General features: G+C 42.9%; 1 protein-coding gene across 1 annotated transcript in view; it reads right to left on the bottom strand.

Moving 5' to 3' along the window:
* Positions 1 to 17,146, bottom strand: part of dhx30 (DEAH (Asp-Glu-Ala-His) box helicase 30) — a 132,219-nt gene that overhangs the window by 17,108 nt on the left and 97,965 nt on the right. Inside the window, exons 15-16 of the mRNA XM_041190463.1 lie at positions 8,055 to 8,214; positions 5,287 to 5,444 (exon numbers count right to left, since the gene is read on the bottom strand). Of these exons, the coding sequence (XP_041046397.1) occupies positions 5,287 to 5,444; positions 8,055 to 8,214 (318 nt within the window). The remainder of the gene's footprint in view (positions 1 to 5,286; positions 5,445 to 8,054; positions 8,215 to 17,146) is intronic.

Raw genomic sequence — 17,146 nt, 5'->3', positions numbered from 1 at the left:
GCCACTTATCTGACCATTTGACCATCCCGTCTATATCTTCCTGTAGACCAAGACACTCAATCTCACTGTTAAGCACCCAGCCAATCTTTGTGTCATCTGCAAACTTACTAATCCTACCCCACACATAGTTATCTATGTCATTTATATAAATGACAAATAATAGGGGACCCAGCATTTATCCCTGTGGCATGCCACTGGACACTGGATTCCAGTCACTAAAGCGGCCTTCTGTCATCACTCACTGTCTCCTGCAACTAAGCCAATTTTGAATCCACCTCATCAAATTACCCTGTACCCCATGTGCATTTGCCTTCTTTATAAGTCTCCAATGTGGGACCTTGTCAAAGGCTGAAATCCACATAAACTACATCAACTACACTACCCTCATCTACACACCTGGTCACCTCCTCAAAAAATTCAATCAAATTTGTTCGGCATGACCTCCCTCTGACAAAGCCATGCTCGCTGTCCCTGCTCAAATCTTGCCTCTCCAAGTGCAGACAGATTCTCTCCTTCAGAATTTTCTCCAATAGTTTCCCCATCACTGACGTGAGACTCACTGGCCTGTAGTTCCCTAGCTCCTCTCTACCACCCTTCTCAAATAGCGGAACCACATTAGCTGTTCTCCAGTCCTCTGGCACCTCCCCCATGGCCAGAGAGGAATTAAAAATTTGGGGCAGAGCCACTACAATCTCCTCCCTTGCTTCCCTCAGCAATCTGGGACACAAATCATCGGGCCTGGAGATTTGTCCACTTTTAAGCCTGCCAACACCTCCAATACCTTGTCACTCCCTATATCAATTACCTCAAGAACCTCACAGTCTCTCTCCCTGAGTTCAATACCTTTATCCTCATTCTCTTGGGTGAAGACGGATGTGAAGTATTCGTTCAACACTTTACCGATGTTCTCTGGCTCCACCCATAGATTGCCCTAAGGGTTATCCTCTTCCCATTGATATACTTTTGGAATATCTTGGGATTTTCCCTACTTTTACCAGCCAGTGCTATTTCATATCCCCTCTTTGCTCTCCTAATTGCTTTCTTAAGCTCCACACTGCACTTTCTGTACTCCACTAATGCCTCTGCTGATTTGCTCCCCTTGTACCTGATAAAAGCCTCTCTTTTCCTTCTCATGGTATCCTAAATATCTCTGGTCATCCATGGTTCTCTGGGCTTGTTACTCCTTCCTATCACCCTAGAGAGAACATATTGAGCTCGTACCCTCCCCATTTCCTTTTTGAATGCCCCCCACTGCTCCTCTGTAGATTTGCCCACAAGTAGCTGTTCCCAGTCTACCTTGGCTACATCCTGCCTTATTTTACTAAAACCGCTCTCCCCAAATCCAAAATTTTTTTTTGCAACTTGTCTATTTCTTTGTCCATAACAAGCTTAAATCGTATCATGTTGTGGTCGTTATCACCAACATGCTCCCCCACCACCACCTCAGCCACCTGTCCGGCTTCATTCCCCAGAATTAGGTCCAGCACTGCACCATCCCTTGTTGGATCCTCTACATATTAACCTATGAAGTTCTCCTGTACACATTTCAAGAAATCCACTCCATCCAAGCCCTTAACATTATGGCTATCCCAATTAATGTTGGGAAAGTTGAAATCACCTAATAATAATTACCCTATTATTGTTTTTACACACCTCCGCAAATTGTGCACATATTTGCTCCTCAATTTCCTGCTGACAATCTTGGGGTCTATAATAAACACCTAACAATATGTCTGCCTCTTTGTAATTCCTAAGCTCTTTTCGATGCCCCGTCCAAGATATCATCTCTGCTTACTGCAGTAACTGACTCCATAATAATAATGCAATGCCTCCTCCTCTTTTACCCCCTCCCCGAAGATTCTATATCCCAGAATGTTGAGCTGCCAATCTTGCCCCTCCCTCAACCACATCCCAGTGATGGCTACTATATCACAATTCCACGTGTCAATCCTCACCCTTAACTCAACCATTTTACCTGTAATACTCCTGGCATTAAAGTAGAGGTCATTCAGCTTGTCTTACTCCCTTGAAACTTAATGCAGCTGTACTACCTCTGACTTGATTGTTTTACTGTATTATGATGTGTCCCTATTCTGCTAACATTCTGTGTCCCCTCCCCCTGCCGAATTAGTTTAAAATCCTCTTAACAGCACTTGCAAACCCGCCCGCTCTGGTTCAGATATAGGCCTTCCCGCTTGTACAGGTCCCACCTTCCCTAGAAATGGTCCCAGTGATTGAAAAAGATACTTTATTTCACTTGCAAATGATGTAGCTCTACTTTTAAAATTACGTCCACTCATTCTTCATTCTTTCACAAGAGGAAATAGCCTCCTAATTTAACCCTTTATGCCCTGGTATCATTCTGGTGAATCCGCACTGTTTTTTCCTAATTTATTCCTTTATCAATTTTCTCCTCCCCAAATCAGGCATCATAGACAATCCTGAACATATCCTCAAATTCAGTTTAATTGGAGAGAGATCAAAGGCAGAAACCCCAAATAATTTCCTTCTTCAATAATCTAAGATCACTCTCAGCACTAATCAAACTTTTCCAGTCTTCACTGCACCTCATATCCATTAGGGTAATTAGTTCGCCAGTGAATTGAAATACACTAACACTTAAAGTAAAAAACTGGTTGCAGATTAACTTTGGAATCAAGTCTTGAAGGAGACACAATTTCATCCAGCTCAACGTTAGGAAAACCAAAGGCATTCCATTTTCAGTTCCAGCTATAAACTCTGCTCCCTTATCAATGACTCCATCCTACTCCCCAGCCACACACTGAACCAAATAGCTCCCAATTTTTGACTTCAAATTGAGTTTCTAACTTTACATCACCAAGGCTGATCATTTCCCCCTCCATAACATTGCCCCCCACTATACTGCTAAAACATTTGCATTTGCCTCCATCACTTCCAGACTCTACAACTCAAATACTCTCCTTGATGGCCCTCCATCATCGTCATGTACAAGGCCCTTCATGGTCTCATCCCACCCTGTCTCTAATCTCCTCCAGTCCTAACCCATCTCCATTCAGTAAATCCATGTCCACTCTTCAACCCACCATTGGAGGCACAGCCTCCAGCTACTCAAGTACTGTCTAGAATTTCCTCCCTAAGCCTCTCCTCTAAACACTTCCTAAAACATTTCTCTTTGGGTTCCAGTCACCTCTCCGACCATATCAGAATCATTACAACAGCACAGGAGGCCATTTGGCCCATTGTGTCCATAGCAGCTCTCTGCAATAGCAACTCAGCTAGTCTCATTCCCCCATCCTTTCCCCATAGCCCTGCAACTTTTTCCTCTTTAGACAATTATCTAATTGCATTTAAAAGCGCCAATTGATCTCTCTCCACCACAGTCAAAGGGAATGCATTCCAGATCCTAACCAATCCTTCAGTAAAAAAAGTTTTTCCTCACATCACCTTTAGTACTTTTGCCAATCACCGTAACTCTGTGTCCTCTGGTTCTCAACTCTTCTGCCATCTTGCTATCTACTCTTCCCAGACTCAAGATTTGGAACACGCCTATCAAATCTCCTCTCAATCTTCTCTGAGGACAGCTCCAACTTCTTCAATCTATCCATATGACTAATGTCCCTCATTCCTGAATGATTCTTGTGAATCTTTTCTGTACCCTCTCAAACATCTTCGCATGCTTCTTAAAGTGTGGTGCCCAGAACTGGATGCAATACCCCAGCTGAGACCGAACCAGTTCTCAACATAACTTTCTTGCTTTTGTACTCTTACGCCTCTATTTATAAATCTTAACATCCTATATGCCTTATTAACCACTTCCTCAACATGTCTTGCTACCTTCAATATTTTGTGCACATACATCCCCAGATCTCTCTGTTCCTGTATCACCTTTAGAATTGTATCCTATATTTTATATTGCCTCCCCTCATTCTTCCTCCCAAAATACATTACTTCACACTCCTCTACATTAAGTTTCATCTGCCATGTGTCCACTCATTCCACCAAACTGTATGTCCTCTTGGAAGTCTATCACTGCCCTCCTTACAGTTCATAATACTTGCAGGTTTTGTCTCATCTGCAAATTTTGAAATTGTGCCCTGCAAATCCAGGTCTAAATCATTAATATAGATCAAGAAAATCAGTGGTTCTCATATCGACCCCTGAGAAACTCCATCATATAACTTATTCCAGTCCAAAAAACAACCATTCACCACTACTCTGTCTCCTGTCACTCAACCAACTTCTGTATCCATGCTGCCATTGGCCTTTTTATTCCATGGGCTTTACTTTTTCTGACACACCTGTAACATGCCACATTATCATATGCCACATCAACCGCATTACCCTCATCACCCCTTTCTGTTACCTCATCAAATAACTCAATCAAGTTAATTAAATGCAATTCGCCTTGAACAAATCCATGCCAGCTTTCCTTAGTTAATTTACGTTTGTCCAAATGACTGGTAATTTTCTCACAAATTATGGTTTCCAAATGCTTTCTTGCCGCTGAAGTTAAACTGGTCTGTAATTGCTGGACTTATCCTTACACCCTTTTTTGAATAAACATTTGCAATTGTATCAGTCCTCTGGCACCACCCCCTCCTCCCACCACCTGCCGTACCTGAGGCAAACTGGGAGATTAAGGCTAGCATTCCACAATTTCCACTCTTCTCTCAGTATCTTTGGATGCACCTGATCTCGTCCTGGTGACTTATCAACTTTAAGTACAGCCAGCATTTCTAATATCTACTCTTTATCAATTTTTAGTATCTCAACTACCTCCTCTTTCACCATGACTTTGGCAGCATCTTCTTCCTTGGTAAAGACAGAGGCAAAGTACACATTTAATACCTCAGCCATGCCTTCTATCTCAATGCACAAATACCCTTTTTTGTTCCTAATAGAATATTATAGAAACCCTTTGGATTATGTTTTATGTTAGCTGCCAGCCTCTTCTCATACTCTCTCCTTGCTTCTCATTACTTTTTTCACTCCCCCTCTGAATATTCTATATTCAGCTTGGTATCCACTTATATTATCAAACTCATTACCCAAAACAAGCTCCAGCAATGCCTCCTTCCTTGTTGTTCCAAAAACATACTGATCTAGAAAATTTTTCTGAACACACTTCAGAAACTCTTTTCCCTCTCTGCCCTTTACACGGTTACTATCCCTCGCCTTTCCTGACTTTAGCATCCATCCCCTTATACAAATTTGTGACTTTTCTTTATATTAAAAGGTGTTACACAAATGTAAGTACATATTATAGCCACATCAAGCCTGATGGTTGAGGCTTCTCTTTCTCACCTGGATAAGGTTGGGGTATAGGCCAGCAAGTAGCACACCCTTAATCAGCTCTTCCTCCCCGCTGTACTGGTTACACAAGGAGTAGGAACGTGTGCTATCTGAAGGATTCGACACCAAGAAGGCATTGTAAACATTTTCAGAGAATTGCAGAATCAATCCTGGACCAACAGAGCACAGTTTCATGTTAGTTGAGGGAAAAAAATTAAATATAATTATTGTATTTACATTGTAGAATTAAAATCAGAATTATACATATTATAACGACTAAAACTAAGATTGAGATAACGAGACACAATGAAAATGAAAGCTAATTTATTACAAATTCCCAAACTTAGTAAGAGGAGCAGCCATTAGGTCCATGCAAGCTGCTGTGTATTATCTTTTTAACCCTATGCTCACACTACACCCTTTAATATTCAGTTCCCAAGTTCATCTTCCTTTTATTCCACATTTACACAACTCTCATTTTAGCTGGTTCAGCTCAAATTCTATCATTACGTCTTCATTGTTTTGCATTCCCTATCTATCCTGTTGACATGCTTTGATTAGTTTAAACACCTCTTTTGCCATTTTCATCAACTTTACCATTCAGGCATCGAAGCTCAGTCCTTTCATCCCTGTCAAAACATCACTGAACTTTCTCCAAAATAACTATCTTCACTCTAAGGTGGAATGCACATAGCTAAACAAAGTGCTCCAAAGGAGTTCCAACCAGCCCTCCCGAACTTTCGAAAGATTTTAGGAACTGAAACGGATTAACAAAGTGCCAGTGGTAATTTGAGATGCAGTTTATTATTACAGGAATTGTGCAATACTTCCTACAACAAACTGCGTTTAGAATCACAACTGAGCCTTGCTAATCCGTTTCAGTTTCCAAAGTCTTCCAGGAGAGCAGATAAGAGAAGTAACAAAGGGCCTGCTGAAGCACACACATCAGTGAGAATAGGAGACTAGGCTCGCAAGAAACATAAAAACAGATTTCAAAAATTTCTATAAGTATGCAAATAGGAAGAGATTAGCGAAAGCAAATGTGGGTCCATTAGGAACATAGACAGTTAAAATTATAATAGGGATTAAGGAAATAGCAGAGGCATTAAACAAATATTTTGCATCTGTCATGGTAGAAGACATAAAAAAAAATTGGGGCAATAATGGGAGAAGGCTCCAGCAAAAATGAGGAACTTTTAAATAAATTAGTATAGGTTAAAAAACTAAAGTACTGGAGAAATTAATGGGACTAAGTGGCAACAAATCCCCTGGACATGAGGACTTGCATCCAAGAGTTTGAAAAGAGGCAACTGCAGAGATAGTGGATGCACTGGGTTTGATCTTCCGGAATTCCTTAGATTCCAGAATAGTTCCTGAGGATTGAAAGGTAGCAAACATAACTTTAAGAAAGTAGGAAGGGAGAAAACAGGTAGCTTATAAGCCAGTTTGCCTAATGTCAGTCGTAGGAAAAATGCTACAATCTGTTATTAGGGATGTGGTAACAGGGCACTTTGCTTAAACATATTATGATTTTCTGAGTCAACATTGGTTTATGAAAGGGAAATCATGTTTGACAAATCTGTTAAGGACACAGGATATTTGGAATTTCAAGCATTCGATAAAGTACCACAGAGGGTATTATACAAAATTAGGGATTTGGGTGCATGCATTGAGAATTGGTTAATGGACAAAAAGAGGGTAGGAATAAACAAGACATTTTCAGGTTGTTAGGCTGTAATATCAGGGGACTGGAAAGATCAGTACTTAGGCGTCAGCTATTTACAATATATATTAATGACTTAGATGAGGGAACTGAGTGCAACGTATTCAATATCGCTGATGATGCAATGCAAAGTTAGGTAGGAAAGTAAGAAGTGAGGAGAACACCAAGAGGCTACAGAAGGATTTGGACAGATCAAGTGAAAGGGCAAGAACATGGCAGATGGAATAAAATTTGGCAAGTGTAAAGTTATCCACTTTGGTAGGAAAATAAAAAGCAGAATATGTTTTGAATGGAGAGAGACTAGGGAAATGTTTGCGTTCCCAGGGAGTTGGGTGTCCTTGTACATGAATCGCAGAAAGTTAATATGCAGGTACAGCAAGTATTTAAGAAGGCAAATGGTATGTTAGCTTTTGTTGCAAAGGGATTGGAGTATAAGAGTAAAGAAATCTTATTACAACTACAAAGGGCATTGATGAGACCACAAGTGTGCAATTTTGGTCTCCTTACCTAAGGAAGGACTTACTTGCTCAGGAAGGAGTGCAATGAAGATTCAATGGACTATGATGAGAGGATTGTCCTCTGAGGACTGATTATAGACTAGGCATATTCCCTGGAGTTTAGAAAAATGAGAGGTGCGCTAACTGAATCATAAAAAATTCTTAAGGGGCGCGAAAGGGTAGATGATGTGCAAATATTGCCCTTAGCTGGGGAATCTAGAACAGGGATCACAGTCTCAGAATAAGGAGTCAGCATGTAGGATGGAGAGCAGGAGAAATTTCTTTACTCAAAGGGTTGTGAATCTTTGTAATTCTCCATCCCAGAGAGTTGAGGTTGCTTAGTCATTGGATAAAATCAAGATAGACATCAGTAGATTTTTGAGTATACAGGGAATTAAAGGTATGGGGATAGTGCAAAAGAAAGTTAAGGTAGCAGATCAGCCATGATTTTACTGAAAGGTGGAACAGATACAAATGATCTACTCCAACTTATGATCTTATATTCTTATGAGTTTAATTCCTCCAACTCTAATCTCATTGCTGCAGACTGTCCAACCTACCATGAATAAAGCGAAGGCTCGGAGCGTACAGCATGTTCTCTTCCAGGTACTCTTTCTTGGAGTCTGCGTCACGCTCCTGCAGGACTTTCTTCCAGCCTTCAACGGCTTTAATAAACGCCATATGATCACTCCGGCTCTCCCCACTCAGATGTGCTTTAGCCTAAAGAATGAGGCAGAACCTGGGTTTGTACAGCAACTTGGAAAGAGTAGAGAAGCTGAGATTATCCTCCTCAGAACAGAGAAGGTTAGGGGGAGATTTAAGAGCTTTTTAACAATATAAGGGGCTTTGATAGGTTATCCCAACTACTGTCCACTGGCAAGAGGATTGGTAACCAGAGGATACAGATGTACATACAAGTTAGGAACAGCAGTAGGCCTTTCAGCCCCTTGAACCAGCTCTGCCATTTGATAAAATCATGGCTGATCTGATTGTTGCCTCAAGTCGACTTCCCCTCTACCCCTACACTCTCAGACTCCCTTATCAATCATGAATCTAACTCATCCGTAAAAAAAATATTCAATGACTGCTCTCTGGGGAAGAGAATTCCACAGACTAACAATTCTCTCAGAGAAAAAGCTTCTCCTCATCTCCATCCTAAATAGAAGATCCCTTATTTTTAAACTGTGTTCCCTAGTTCTAGTTTCTCTCAAACATCTAGTCTCTCTCTCAGCATCCACCCTGTCAAGACTCCTCAGGATTTTATGTGTTTCAACAAGATTGCTCTTCATTCTTCTGAACTCCAATGGATATAGATCAAGCCTGTCCAACCTTTTCTCATAAGATAACACATTCATCCCAGGTATCAGTCGAGTGAACCTTCTCTGAACTGCTTTGAATGCAATTATGGCCTTTAAAACTGTGCACAGTACTCCAGATGTGGCCTCACCAATGCTCTGTACAGCTGTAGCAAAATTTCCTTACTGTTATATTCCATTCGCCTTCCTAATCACTCGCTGTACCTGCATTACAACTTTTTGTGATTCATGTACCAGGACACCAAGATCCCTCTGTACCGCAGAGTTCTGTAATCTCTCTCCATTTAAATAATATTCTGCTTTTTTATTCTTCCAACCAAAGGGACAAATTCACATTTTCCCACATCTGCCATTTTTTTTTCAACTCACTTAACCTATCTATATCTCTTTGCAGACTCCTTATGTCATCCTCACAACTTACTCTCCTACCATTTTTTAAAAATTCTTTTACAGGACATGGCATTCACTAGTTCAGCCAGCCTTTATATTGCCCATCCCTAATTGCCCTTGAGGAGGTGGTGGTGAGCCGCTGCCTTGAACCACTGCAGTCCATGTGGTGTAGGTACACCCACAGTGCTGTTGGTACACCCACAGTGCTGTTAGGGAGGGAGTTCCAGAATTTTCACCCAGTGACAGTGAAGGAATGGCAACATAACTCCAAGTCAGGATTGTGCGTGGCTTAGAGGGAACTTGCAGGTGGTGGTGTTCCCATGCATCTGCTGCCCTTACCCTTCAAGGTAGCAGAGGTCACGGGTTTAGATGGTGTTGTCAAAGATGCCTTGAATTGCTGCAGTGCATCTTGTAGATGGTACACGCTGCTGCCACAGTGCGTCTATGGTGGAGGGAATGGATGGTAGATGGGGTGTCAATCAAGCAGCTGCTTTGTTCTGAATGGTGTCGAGTTTCGTGAGTGTTGTTGGAGCTGCACTCATCCAGGCAAGTGGAGAGCATTCCATCACACTCCTGACTTGTGCCTTGCAGATGGTGGATAGGCTTTGGGGAGTCAGCAGATGAGTTACTCTCCACAGAATTCCCAGCCTCTGACAAGCTCTTGTAGCCACAGTATTTATATGCTCGATCCAGTTCAGTTTCTGGTCAATGGTAACACCCCCCAGGATGTTGATAGTGGGGGATTTAGTGATGGTAATGCCATTGAATGTCAAGAGGAGATGGTTGGACTCTCTCTTGTGTGGCGCAAATGTTACTTGCCACTTATTAGCCTGTTCCAGGTCTACCTGCAAAAGGGCACGAACTGCTTCAGTATCTGAGGAGTCGCAAATGCTGCTGAACTTTGTGCAATCATCAGCGAGCATCCCCACTTCTGACCTTATGATGGAGTGAAGATCATTGATGAAGCAGCTGAAGATGGTTGGGTTGAGGACACTACCCTGAGGAACTCCTGCAGTGATATCCTGGGATTGAGATGATTGACCTCCAACAACCACAATCATCTTCCTTTGTGCTAGGTATGACTCCAACCAGGGGAGAGTTTTCCCCCGATTCCCACTGACCCGAGTTTTGCTAGGGCTCCGTAATATCATACTCTTTGAAATGCTAAGATAAAAGCAAAATACTGCGGATGCTGTATTTGTATGATTCTTCTTCTGAAGAGGGGTCATACGGACTTGAAGCATTAACTCTGTTTCTCTCTCCACAGATGCTGCTAGACCTGCTGAGTTGTTCCAGCATTTTCTGTTTTTGTTTCTGTCAGATGCTGTCTTGGCGTCAAGTGCAGTCACTCTCACCTCACCTCTCGAGTTCAGCTCTATTGTCCATGTTTGAAATAAAGCTGTAATGAGGTCAGGAGTGGAGTGGACCTGGCAGAACCCAAACTGAGCGTCAGTGAGCAGGTTATTGCTGAGTAAGTGCTGCTTGATAGCCCTGTCGACGACTCCTTCCATCATTTTGCTGATGGTCAAGAGTAGACTGACGGGGCAGTAATTGGCAGGGCATGACTTGTCCTGCTTTTTATGGTCAGGACAGACCTGGGAAGTTTTCCACATTGCCACGTAGATTCCAGTGTTGTAGCTGTACTGGAACAGCTTAACTAAGGGCGCAGCTAGTTCTGGAGCAAAGGTCTTCAGTACGATTACTGAAATGTTGGCCTTTGCAGTATCCATTGCCTTCAGCCGTTTCTTGATAACGCATGGAGTGAATCAAATTGGCTGAAGACTGGTATCTGTGATGCTGGGGACCTTAGGAGGAGGCTGAAATGGATCATCCACTCGGCAATTCTGGCTAAAGATTGTTGCAAATGTTTCAGCCTTGTCTTTTGCACTGATGTGCTGGGCTCCCTCATCATTTAGAATGGGATTATTTGTGGAGTGTCCACCTTCATTTAGTTATTTAACTGTCCACCATCATTCACGACTGGATGTGGCAATGCTGCAGAGCTTAGATTTGTTCTGTTGGTTGTGGGATCACTTAGCTCTGTTGATCACATGCAGCTTTTGCTGCTTGGCATGCAAGTAGTCCTGTGTTGCAGCTTCATACCTCATTTTTAGTTGTGCTTGGCGCTGTTCCTTGTACGCCCTCCTGTGCTCTTCACTGAACCAGGGTTAATCCCCTGGTTTGATGGTAGAGTGGGGGATATGTTGGGCCATGAAGTTACAGATTGTGGTTGAGTACAGTTCTGCTGCTGTTGCTGATGGCCCATAGCGCCTCACTGCTGTCTAGTTTTGAGTTGCTAGATCTGTTCCAAATCTATCCCATTTAGCATGGTGGTAGTACCACACAAGATGGGGGGGTATCCTTAACGTGAAACGGGACTTCATCTCCACAAGGAACATACGGTGGTCACTCCTACCAGTACTGTCATGGACATATACAGCAGCGACAGATAGAATAACGCGGATGACTCACCTGCCGAAGACCCAGTCTAGCAGCTATGTCCTTAGGACTCGGCCAGCTCAGTCAGTAACTTTGGTGATGGACATTTAAGTCACCCCCCAGAGTACATTCTGTGCTCTTGCCACCCTCAGTGCTTCCTCCAAGTGATGTTCAACATGGAGGAGTACTGATTCATTAGCTGGGGTAAGTGGGGGGGTTGGTGGCAGATGGTCATCAGCAAGAGGTTTCCTTGCCCATGTTTGACCTGATGCCATAAGACTTCATGGGGTTCAGCGTCAATTTTCAGAACTTCCAGGGCAACACCCTCCCAACTGTATATCACTGAGCCACCACCTCTGGTGGATCTGTCCCGTCGGTGGGACAGGACATATCCAGGGATGGTGATGGTGATGTCAGAGACATTATCTGTAACCTATGATTCTGTGAGTATGACTATGTCAGGCTGTTGCTCGGCTGGTCTGTGAGACAGCTTTCCCAATTTTGGCACAAGCCCCCAGATGTTTGTAAGGAGGACTTCGCAGTTCAATAGGGCTGGATTTGCTGTTGTCGTTTCCGATGCCTAGGTTGATGCTGGGTGATCTGTCCAGTTTCCCATTCCATTTTGTAGGCTTTGTAGTGGTTTGATACAGCTGAGTGGCTTGCTAGGCCATTTCAGAGAGCGTTAAGAGTCATGCACATTGCTGTGGGTCTGGAGTCACATGTAGACCAGACCAGCCAAGTACAGCAGATTTCCTTCTCTAAAGGACACTCGTGAACCAGATGGGTTTTTACAACAATCGACAATGGTTTCATGGACACTTTTACTGAGACTAGTTTTTTAATTCCAGATTTATTAACTGAATTTATATTTGTGGTGGAATTAGAACCTGTCTCTCCAAAGCATTAGCTAGTCTGATGACATTACCACTACGCCACCACTTCTCCCCATGCCATCAAGAAATTTAGCAAACATACATTCAGTCCCTTCATTCAAATCATTGATGCTTTGCAACAATTCACCAAGGATTATTTGACAGCACTTGATCCCTATGGCAATCCACTGGTTACAGTTTGCCAACCTAAAAATGACTCATTGATCCCTAGCTTCCTGTAAGTTATCAAATCCTCTATTTATGTTAATACGTTATCCCCTACATCATGATCTATTATTTTGTGTAGTAACCTTTAATGTGGCACCTTATCAAGTGCCTTTTGAAAATCCAAGTACACAACATTTACTGGTTCCCCTTTATTCCCGTTGCTTGTTACTTCCTTAAAAAACTCTATACCATCTCCATAGCCGTTTTTTTTAAGATCTCAAGATGAAATCCATCAGGACCGGAGTTCTTGTCAACCTTTAGTTCTAATAGTTTTCTCAGTACCCGTTCCCTGGTGATTGTAATTGTTTTGAGTTCCTCCCTCCCTTACACCTCTTGATTTACAAGTATTTTGGGGATGTTATTTGTGTCTTCTACAATGAAGGCAGGAACAAAATATCTTTTCAACGCCTCTGCCGTGTTAAGGTAATTGGCAAATGAGGGGTGATGAAATTTTTTTTTTTAGTGATTTGGAATGCACTACCTGACAGGGTGGTGGAAGCAGATTCAGGAGTAATTTTCAACAGGGAATTAGATACATACACAAAAAGAAGAGCTATGGGGAAAGAGCAGGAGAATAGAACTAATTGGATAGCTCTTTCAATAAACCAGGATAAGAGCCTTGGGCTGATCAGCCTCTTCTGTACTGGGTATATCGTAGTGTCTCTCAGAATCATTCCATAGTGCCTGGTGTGAGAATGATGGAATATCTGTAATGTTGATGAACTAATTCATCAACGAAGATAGAGAGGGCGAGGCCATGGACGGATTTGAAAACAGGAATGAGAACTTTAAAATCAAGGCGTTGCTTGAGCAGAAGCCAGTGCAGGTCAGCAAGTACAGGGTGATAGGTGAACAGTACTTGGTGCAGGTTAGGCAGCAGAGTTTTGGATGGCCACAAATTTATGGTTGGGAGGGTGTGGGAGACTGGCCAGGAGTGCATTGGAATAATCAATCCAGATGCAAAGACATTAGGGTTGCAGTAGCAAATGAGCTCAGGCAGGGTTGAAGTCGAGCGATTTTGCAGAGGTTGAAATAGACAGTCTGAGTGATTATGTGAATATGTGGTCGGAACCTTATCTTGGGGTAAAACATGAGACAAAGGTTGCAAACAGACCGGCTTATTCTGAGACAATTGCCAGGAAGAAAGATGACGTCAGAGAGAAGAGGCATGGAGTCGGTAGTTCTGAAACAGAGTTTGGAATGGCAGCAGGTGGTGGGGTGGGATGGGGAGATTTGGGGGGGGGGGGGTGCGGTTTGGAGAGAGTGAAAGAAATGGCTTCTGTCTTCCCAATATTTAATAGAAGAAAATTCCTGCTCATCCAGTGCTGCCTGTTAATAAGCAGTCTGATAATTTAGTAACAGTGGAGTCAAGAGAGATGGAGATGAGGTAGAGCTGGAAGAGTGATATCTAGATGTTTCTAGTTTTTTTCACAGCTCACAGAAGAATGAAGAGCAGCAGATTATAGACATAGAAACTAGGAGGTGTAGGCCGTTCGGCCCTTCAAACCTGCTCCCCCATTCATTACGATCATGGTTGATCATCCAACTCAATAGCCTGCTCCCGCATTCTCCCCATATCCTTTGATCCCTTTCACCCCAAGAGCTATATCTAACTCCTTCTTGAAAACATACAATGTTTTGGCCTCAACTACTTTCTGTGGTAATGAATTCCACAGGCTCACCGCTCTCTGGGTGAAGAAATTTTTCTTCATCTCAGTCCTAAATGGTCTACCCCCTATCCTCAGACTGTGACCCCTGGTTCTGGACTCCTCCACCATCGGGAACATTCTTCCTGCATCTACCCCGTCTAGTCCTGTTAGAATTTTATAGGTTTCTAAGAGATCCCCCCTCATTCTTCTGAACTCCAAAGAATATAATCCTAATGGACTCAACCTCTCCTCATATGTCAGTCCCACCGTCCCAGGAATCAGTCGGGTAAACCTTCGCCGCACTCCCTTTATAGCAAGTACATCCTTCCTCAGATAAGGAGACCAAAACTGCACACGATATTCCAGGTGTGGTCTCACCAAGGCCCTGTACAATTGCAGGAAGACATCCCTGTTCCTGTACTTGAATCCTCCGGCTATGAAGGTCTTCTTTACCGCCTGCTGCACCTGCATGCTTACCTTCAGTGACTGGTGTACGAGAACCCCCATGTCTCGTTACACATTCCCCCCTCTCAATTTATAGCCATTCAGATAATAATCTGCCTTCCTATTTTTGCTACCAAAGTGTATAACCTCATATTTATCCACAATATACAGCATCTGCCATGCATTTGTCCACTCAATCAGCTTGTCCGAATCACACTGAAGCATCTCTGCATCCTCCTCACAACTCACCCTCCCACCCAGCTTTGTGTCATCTGCAAATCTGGAGATATTACATTTAGTTCCCTCGTCTAAATCATTAATATATATTGTGAATAACCGGGCTCCCAGCACCGATCCCTGCGGTACCCCACTAGTCACTGTCTGCCATTCGGAAAAAGACCCATTTATTCCTACTCTTTGTTTCCTGTCTGCCAACCAGTTTTCTATCCATCTCAATACACTATCCCCAATCCCATGCGCTTTAATTTTACACACCAATCTCTTATGTGGGACTTTGTCGAAAGCCTTCTGAAAGCCCAAATAAACCACATCCACTGGCTCCCCCTCATCAACTCTATTAGTTACATCCTCGAAAAATTCCAGTAGATTTGTCAACCATGATTTCCCTTTCATAAATCCATTCTGACTCTGTCTGATTCTACCACTGTTTTCCACGTGCTCAGCTATTAAATCTTTTATAATGGTAAGTAGAATTTTATGGCTTATTCCAGTGTAATTCAGCACAGAAACGGGGTCTCGATATTCAAAGTCCAATAATTTTAAGCCAAACTTGAGAGAAAAACCACGTCCAGGTCTTTTCCGATCTTTACCATAGCTCACTAGGTAATGTCCGAGGATATGGTTTGAACTAACAGACAAAGGCCTTTTAAAATAACAGTTAACTTGAAGTTTTGGTTAAAATGCACCCACTATTAGAATCGGTAACTGATTCTACAGCAGCAGGGAGGATTTAGGGGGAGAAAGAGCAATGGATAGCAGCAGACTGCCACAGATGGACATGCATAATGAGGAGGTCCCTAGAGAGCTGACTGTGCAGAAGCCATCTTGCAGGCTGTTCTCTGGACTTTGTGGGATAGATTCAGAAATATTATTTATTGTTCAACTGATTTGGGCTTTTTTTTCTGTTGTTGGATTGTGGGCAATTTTGAATAATCAGTATTTCTTGTCCATCCCAAAACTTGCACCACCTCGAATCAAGTTTTTACTTATCTGCCTGAAACCTCCTTTATTTTCTGAATACACAACTGTGAAGCACCTTAGGATGTTTTCCTATTTTAAAGGTACCATATAAAAATGTAAGTTATTGTAAAAAACTGATGTTGTCCTTTTGATGTGCAAGGGGTTAATGGTGTAGAGACCCAGACATATATTGATGGTAGCTGCACATTTTTCCATTATCCTCTAGCCTCCTGTCAATCATCCCTTTCCCATCAAGGAAGTCAAGTAATTTGGGTGCTCATGGAGGTCAATGGGAGAGACTCCAAGGGCGTATGAGCTGCGTGTAGGCCACCATGTAGGGGTGGGGGGTTCTTCTCCCTGGAGTAAATTAGGGAACCAGCTAGGTTTTTGGAAAAATCTGAACCAATTTTTCTGGTGCCAGCCCCTCAATGTCCAAGCCAAAAAGCTTAGAGATTTAGCAGAGTGTTGGGGAGAATATTAGATCTGTGAACCAATGTATAGAAATACACATGTATAGGCACACACCATAAATGTATAAATACATACACACACCATTTTAATAAACACATCATATGTATAAACGCACACACACAACATGCATAAACACACACACACCCCATATGTTGTCAGCGGTCCCTCGGAACTGAGGACAACGCCTGTCAGGTTTGGTGGGACTTCAGATGACTGAGGAGCCCAATTCTGGATCCACATGTTCTTCCACAGTGGGGGCACGTTGTTGCGCAGGGAAGTGGAAATCGCAGCCCCAGGTTGGCTTCCTTTTCCTTCCTCTGGCGTCGCTGTTCTGCCTCGCTGTCAAGTCACTGAGCCTCGAAGCGGGTGATGCTATGCTGAACAATAGGCAGCATTCCCCCCCAGTCAGTGGTGTTAATGCCTCCGCGATTTAGGGCGACCTTGAGCGTATCCTTATACCTCTTCCTTTGGCCACCCTTTGAGCACTGGCCAACGAAGATCTGAAAAGAGAACCTGCCGAAGGTGGCGGTTTTCAGGCATTCGTACGCAATGGTCCATCCATTGGAGTTGGTTCTGCAGGAAAAGGGCGGTAGACACAGCATCATGGAGGACGCTTGCGTTAGTCCAGTGATCCTCCCATTTG

This window comes from Carcharodon carcharias, chromosome 6, assembly GCF_017639515.1.
Source record: "Carcharodon carcharias isolate sCarCar2 chromosome 6, sCarCar2.pri, whole genome shotgun sequence".
NCBI classification, from domain to species: Eukaryota; Metazoa; Chordata; class Chondrichthyes; order Lamniformes; family Lamnidae; genus Carcharodon; species Carcharodon carcharias.
The sequence above is the reverse complement of the archived record's forward strand: the minus strand, read 5'-3'. Positions and strand labels throughout refer to the sequence as shown.